Below are 6,934 nucleotides of genomic sequence, written 5' to 3'. Positions count from 1 at the left end.
CGAACCGGTCCCGGTGTGACCCGGTCCGGTCCCGGTCCGGTCCCGGTGTGCCCCGGTGTGATCGAACCGGTCCCGGTGTGACCCGGTCCGGTCCCGCTGAGCATCCGGTGGCGGTGCCGGTGTCCCCGCCCCGTCCCGCTCCCGCTGCTGCTCCCGGGACCCTTTCCCAAGGTCCCGGTCCCGGTCCCGCCCCTTCCCGGCAGCCGCCGCCGTTTCTCGGAAAGCGAAACCACCGCAGGGGCGGGACCGGCGGCGGCGGCGCGTGGCCCAGCCCCGGGCACCGGGGACCGCACGGCGGGGCGGGGCGGGGCGGGGCGGGGGCGGGCAAGAGCCTGGCGGACGGCGCTGATTGGCGGAGACGGCAGCGTCATCAGTTGCCGGGCAGAGCGAGCTGGAGCAGTTTGGCGAGGCGCGTGCCGCGGGGAGGGGGAGGGGCGGGGCGGGGCCTCGAAAGTGAAACCAACGGGCAGCGGGCGGGAGAGTGCTGGGAGGTACTGGTGGGACTGGGGCTAATGGGAGAGGTGGGGGTTCTGTACTGGGAGCACTGGTGTGTGCTCTAGGGTACTGGGCAGGGTCTCGGGGAGATGAGGGGGCTGGGCTGGGAGCACTGGTGTTGACTGGCGAGCTCCCCAGGGTGCCGGGCGGGGTCCAGGGGAGCTGAGGGGGTGGTACTGGGAGCAATGGTGTTGACTGGTGAGTGTCCCGGGGTGCCGGGCAGGGTCCTTGGGATCCAGGCTAGGACTAGTGGGCTGGACTGGGAGCACTGGTGTTGACCGCTGAGCACCCCAGGGTGCTGGGCAGGGTCTGGGGATAAAGGCTGGGACTAGGGGTTGGTACTTGGGAGCACTGGTGTTGACTGGTGAGTGTCCCGGGGTGCCGGGCAGGGTCCAGGGGATCCAGGCTGGGACTAGGAAGCGGCACTGGGAGCACTGGTGCTGACTAGTGGGTTCCCCAGGGTGCTGAGCGCTGCCCAAGGAAGCGGCACTGGGAGCACTGGTGCTGACTGGTGAGTTCCCCAGGGTGCTGAGCGCTGCCCAAGGAAGCGGCACTGGGAGCACTGGTGCTGACTGGTGAGTTCCCCAGGGTGCTGAGCGCTGCCCAAGGAAGCGGCACTGGGAGCACTGGTGCTGACTGGTGAGCACCCCGCCATGGCGCTGCTCCCTGCCGTCCGCCTGGCCTGCCTCCTGCTCCTGGTTGACCTGGTGCTGCTGGCGGCGCTGGCCCAGCTGGCCCCGGCACTGGCCCGCTTGGGCCCAGCAGCCGCCTGGCTGGAAGCCGGAGTGCGGCTGCTGGCGTTCGCCGCGGCCGGGCGGCTGCTGGCACCGGGGGGTCCCCGGGGAGCCGCCATCATGCTCAGCCTCACCCCCGCCGTCTTCCTCACCCTCCGGAGCCTCCTGGTGCCGCACGGTGCCGCGCCGGTGCTGCTGGCCACGGCCGCGCCGGCTTGGGTGGCCACGACCCACGGCGCGGCCGCTGCGGCGCTGCTGGCTTGGGCCGTGTCGGCGTCCGGCGAGGCCGGGGGCACCGAGTCGCCGGCGGCCGTGCGGCGGCTGCTGGTGCTGGCGTGGGCCGAGTGGCCCGTCCTCGGCGGCGCCTTCCTCTTCCTGGTGCTGGCCGTGCTGGGTGAGTGACGGCGGACGGGGGGTGGAGGGGGGCGCCCGGCGTTGCCGCCGGCCCCCCACGCTGAACTCCCGGCGCTGGTGCCCGCCCAGGTGAGGCCGCGGGGCCGTACTGCACCGGCAAAGCCCTGGACGCCATCCGCAGCGGGGACGGACTCACCTTCTTCACCGTCGGTCTGGTCCTCGCAGCTGATTTGGGCAGGTGGGGGTCCCTGCGTCCCCCCTTGTCTGTCCGTCTGTCCCCCGCGGCCGGGCTGACGGGGGTCTCTGTGTCCCACCGCCACCCCCCAGCTCGCTGTTTGCCGGCTGCCGCGGGGGTCTCTTCCTCTGGGCAGAAGTTCGGCTCATCCTGAGCACCCGCTGCCGGCTCTTCTCCCGCCTGGTGCGCCAGGATCTGGCCTTCTTCCAGAGGACACCAGCAGGTAGGGGGGTCCCCGTGACCCCCACCCCTTCCACCCCAGGACCCCCAACCCCACCACTGACCCGTCGCCATCTCCACAGCCGAGCTGTCCGCCCGGCTGGCCAACGACGTGCCCTTGCTGTGCCAGGCCGTGCCGTCCAACGCCAACTTGGCGTTGAGGAGCTTGGTGATGATGTTGGGCTTGGGTGGCTTCATGGTGGGGCTCTCGCCCCGGCTGATGCTGCTGGCGCTGCTGGAGGTGCCCCTCATCTTCATCGGGTACAAGGTCTACAGCGCCCGGTCCCAGGTGAGAGTGGGGACAGAATGGTGGGGACAGGGTGGGGTGGGACGGTGGGGACGGGATGGTGAGATAGGGCTGGTGGAGACAGGACGGGAGAGTGGGGTGGGGACAGGATGGGAGGGTGGGGATGGAATAACGGGAGTGGTGGGGACAAGAGGGTGGGATGAGGATGGGGAGGCGGGATGGGATGGTGGGGTTGGGGATGGCAGGATGGGGGGGACTGGATGGGATAGGGAGGACAGGATGAGATGGGGGGACAGGATGGTGGTGGGCTGGGGATGGGAGGGACTGGAAGGGGGACAGGGAGGACAGGCTGGCAGGGTAGGGGTGGGATAGTGGGATGGAGACAGAGGGTGGGACAGTGGGGACAGGATGGGGGCAGTGGGGACTGGTGGGACGGTGGGGATGGGATGGTGGGATGGTGACGTGCTGGTGGGGGTGGCGGGGAAGCGGTCAGTGGGGACAGGATGGGGTTGGCAGGGATGGGGACAGTGCGGGGGACAGAGGTTTGGGCCCGGTGGGCAGGGTGTGGGCAGGGCCAGTCCGGTGGGGATGTCCCAACGCCCCCCCACGGATGCCGAGTCCCACCGTCCCCACCCAGGCGCTGCAGCGAGCCATGCTGGACGCCACGGCCACCACGGCGACGGTGGTGCAGGAGGCCGTCTCCTCCATCGAGACGGTGCGGACCTTCGCCGGGGAGGAGGAGGAGGAGCGCCGCCACAGCCAGGCAGTGGCCAAGATGCTGGGGCTGAAGGACCGGATAGACATGGAGCGGGTGTTCTTCATCTTCCTCAAGCGGGTGAGGGGGGTGCAGAAGGGACCCCAGTGTCCAGGCACCCCTGTTTCCCGCCCCCCCAAAACTGACCCTCGTCCCTGCAGGCTCTGCGGGTGGCCATGCAGGTGCTGATGCTCTACAACGGGCATCAGCAGCTCGGCGAGGGGACCGTCACCGCTGGTGGCCTCGTCACCTTCCTGCTCTACCAGGCTAAAGTCGCCCAGCAAGTGGAGGTGAGACCACGCGACGCTTGTCACCCCCCCTCCCCCCCACCGTGTCCGTCTGTCCCCGTCCCCAGTGCCGGCGCCTCTGCCCCGTGCAGACGCTGGCGTACAGCTACAGCGACTTGCTGAGCAAAGCGGCAGCCACGCGCAAGATCTTGGAGTACCTGGACCGGGAACCCACCGGGGACACCGGGGGCACCCGGGCGCCCGCCACGCTGCGGGGCCACGTCGCCTTCCAGCACGTCTCCTTCGCCTACCCCGCGCGCCCCGAGCACCTCGTCCTCCAGGTAGAGCCGGGGCTCTCAGGGGTCCCCAAGGAGGGGACGGGGGTGTCCCTGAGCACCCACCACCACCACCGCCGCGTTGTGTCCGTCCCCCGCCAGGACGTCTCCTTCGAGCTGCGCCCCGGCGAGGTGACGGCGTTGGCGGGACTCAACGGCAGTGGGAAGAGCACCTGCGCGGGGCTGCTGGAGCGGTTGTACGAGCCCGGCGCCGGGGAGGTGCTGCTGGACGGGGTGCCGCTGCGGGAGTACGAGCACCGGTACCTGCACCGCCAGGTGAGGGCGGCAGCGGGCAGGGGGGCAGCGCGAGTGCGCCGAGTGGTGCGCGCTCTCAGCCCCCACCTGGGCGCAGGTGGCGTTGGTGGGGCAGGAGCCCGTGCTGTTCTCCGGCACCATCCGGGACAACATCACCTTCGGGCTGGAGGGCTGCGGGGAGGAGGAGGTGAGGGCGGCCGCCGCCGCCGCCGGCGCCCTGGGCTTCATCTCGGCCCTGGACAGGGGTTTTGACACCGGTGAGTGCCGGGGGGCTGGTGGGGGGTCCCCCAAGCGCCTGGGTATTGCTCAACACCCAGGCTTTCATCCCACAGATGTGGGGGAGAAAGGGGGGCAGCTCTCCGTGGGGGAGAAGCAGCGCCTCGCCATCGCCCGGGCCCTGGTGCGGCGACCCACCGTCCTCATCCTCGACGAAGCCACCGGCGCCTTGGACGGGGAGGGCGAGGCTGCGGTGAGTGGCGGGAGGTGCCGGGCCGGGGGTTCCCGTCCCCACGGCGGGCGCTGATGGGTGCCGGCACCTCCCGCAGCTGCAGCCGTGGGTGCGGAGCTGGGGGGCCCGGACGGTGCTGCTCATCACCCACTGCCCGCGGACGCTGGAGGCGGCCGACCGTGTCGTGGTGCTGGAACGCGGCGCTGTGGTGGAGACGGGGACGCCGGCCGAGCTGCGGGACCGCCACGGGCCCTACAGCCGCCTGCTGCAACGCTCCCCCAGCGCGGGGCGGCCAGAGACCCCGGGGATGGGCTGCGGGGGGCAGCCGCCGGCTCCTGACCCAGTGGCTGGGCAGGAGGAGGGGGCTGCTCCCATCGGGACCTAGATTTGTCTGAAATAAAGCAGAATTTCGTCGGAGAGGAGCCGGCTGGGGCATGGGGGGAACGGCCTGACTTGGCTGCGGGGGCTCGGGCACAGAACCTCAGCCACGCCGGTTTTAGCCGCCTGGTCTACTTGCTGCTCGCGTTGATGTTCTCCAGGGACACGGCTCTTGGACGTGCCCAGGGAAGCTGCGGACGCCGCATCCCTGGGAGCGATCGAGGTCAGGTGGGACGGGCCTGGGAGCAGCCTGTTCTAAGGGAAGATGTCCCTTGTGAAGCTGTGGCATCTGGTTGTCTCTTTCCTCAGCCTGGACCCGAGTCCTGACCAGAGCATTCTTTAACCCACTCCTGTCATCACAAACCTTTTCGCCCTCAGAGGAGCCCACGTCTCCCTTGCCCAGGCTCTGCTGCAAGCACTAGTCACAGGTACAGCCCTCCTGTGGTCCAGCACGGTCATTCCATGGTGCTGGGCGTGAGGTTCGACCTCCCATGGCCATAGATCCACAGGAGCAGGCGCAGGAGGAGGAGAGGTGACCTCAGCTCACCTGCTGCCCCCGGGGAATTGCTTTACAGTGACTGCAGCAGCAGTCTTCCTCGATGGTCCCTCTTTAGCCGCTAATTGTCCCGACGATTCTTGCCTGTGAGCTGCCAGGACGGAGGTGGGTGCCCCAAGCCACTTCCTCACGTCTTCTCCATGGTCTTCTCCATGGTCACCGTCGTGCTGAGAGTGAGGATGGGAAGTTTGCCTGTCAGAGTCCTCTCAGGGCCTTGACTGCTAAACCCGGATAAATTCAGCGTAGCACGGGCCGATCAAGCCTGTCGTTGTCTCAAGGCCTTTGAGCCCCACGCGGGGTGCTCAAAAGGACTGCCGTGATTTAACCCCATCAGCTCTACGCCAAAGATCCTTACGTTCGTTACCAAACTTTAGCTTAGACCCTGGCTCCTTGGCGTGGACCTGGCGAACTCGCCAGGGGTGTTTGGGTGGTTTCCCAGGGGTCGGCCCGACCGTAATTCGCTATTTCTTGTACAAACGCTCTCCAAGCGGTTACGTGGACCTGGTCCCGTGGAGGCTGGGCGGCAGCTGCAGCAGCGTTCAGAGCACGGGTAGTTGGTCTGCGGTCCTGAGCATGAGCCGCGTATGTTTTTAGGCCATCCGGGGGGCCACGGCTAAGGGGCGTTAATCTGGCCGGATCAATAGGGGATCTCCTGAACTCATCCCTCTCCTACAGCTGCCTCTTGCACAGCCACAGCCCCACCGGAGAACCCCGAGGTCTCAATCACAAGGGCATCGCCTCCGTCTCGTGGTCTCTGCCACCCCGTGCAGTCAGCGAGTAATTACGATTCGCCGCTGAGGTGGTTCCAAACACTTCAGGGCCCCGGTAGCCTCCTGCTTCTTCCTCACTTAGTAGGATCTGGTCACCCCCTGCAAGGGAGACTCAGCACCCCTCTTCTGTCTCGGGCTCCTCCTGGAATATTTGTCCCACCGGTTTGCCAATCCAGCAGCAGACCGCGGGACGGTGCGGACGGTGGTACGAACATCATCATCCCCGTCACTTGCCGTTCCAGTTGTGATCAGCGGCCGCCGTACAGGCTCTGGGGTAAGATCACAACCAGAGTCTTCCGCTGGGTCATCGCTGTTGTTATCGGCCCAGAGGTTTCCCTCCCACGGCTCGGGATCGGCACAGGGTGTTAATCCGCGCATTTGTTTACCTGAGACCACCTGGCTTAGCAAGAGACCTGCTGTCACCCGTAGTCGTTTCTCTCACCTCTGGGCTCAGGCCAGTAGCATGTTAAGTTCCCTGCTCTCCGGTTTTAGGTTTTGATTTCCCAATGTGAGAGTACCTACCCGTGTCCCCAGTTTCTCTCAGGTCTCTCTTTCAAAGTTCAAGGATGTTCTCAACACTTCGTTCTCTGGCTTCAAACCAGCGTATTCCACCCCTGCAGCTTTTTCGGGGGAAGGGTCTTTTTTGAATTCCTGTTGCGCACGAGGTAAGCAAGCCCCCAGTATCGCCCAAACAGTTCCTTTGCCTTTACCTTCTTTGGTGCTTTGCTCACTCCTACAGCTTTCTCGTCGCTCTACCACGTTGGCCTCATCTTTCCAAAATTTTTGGGCCTGTTCCATTCCCTCTTGGGACGGTGTACTCTTCTGGTTTTTGCAGCAATTTATCCACGACAATCCTGTCCGTGATGCCAAATTTTGCTGTCACGCTACGAGTGAGGGGGTGACGTTTGCCTGTCAGAGCCCTCTCAG

The 6,934-nt window shown here is 66.7% G+C and overlaps 1 protein-coding gene across 1 annotated transcript; it reads left to right on the top strand.

Annotated features, from left to right (window-relative positions):
- Positions 1-955: 955 nt before the first annotated feature.
- On the top strand, positions 956-4,722 carry LOC147412822 (antigen peptide transporter 2-like). Its single transcript, XM_086480984.1, has 11 exons — positions 956-1,623; positions 1,713-1,821; positions 1,911-2,041; positions 2,121-2,326; positions 2,922-3,119; positions 3,200-3,328; positions 3,418-3,606; positions 3,703-3,876; positions 3,953-4,112; positions 4,188-4,324; positions 4,401-4,722. Exons 1-11 carry the CDS (start codon positions 1,149-1,151, stop codon positions 4,686-4,688), a joined length of 2,196 nt encoding a protein of 731 aa, XP_086337110.1. The 5' UTR covers positions 956-1,148; the 3' UTR covers positions 4,689-4,722.
- Positions 4,723-6,934: the final 2,212 nt, after the last annotated feature.

Source organism: Leptosomus discolor, unplaced genomic scaffold, assembly GCF_034619465.1.
Source record: "Leptosomus discolor isolate bLepDis1 unplaced genomic scaffold, bLepDis1.hap2 HAP2_SCAFFOLD_133, whole genome shotgun sequence".
In the NCBI taxonomy this organism is placed as follows: Eukaryota; Metazoa; Chordata; class Aves; order Leptosomiformes; family Leptosomidae; genus Leptosomus; species Leptosomus discolor.
Note: the sequence above shows the minus strand (reverse complement) of the source record. Positions and strands in the feature narration are given on the sequence as shown.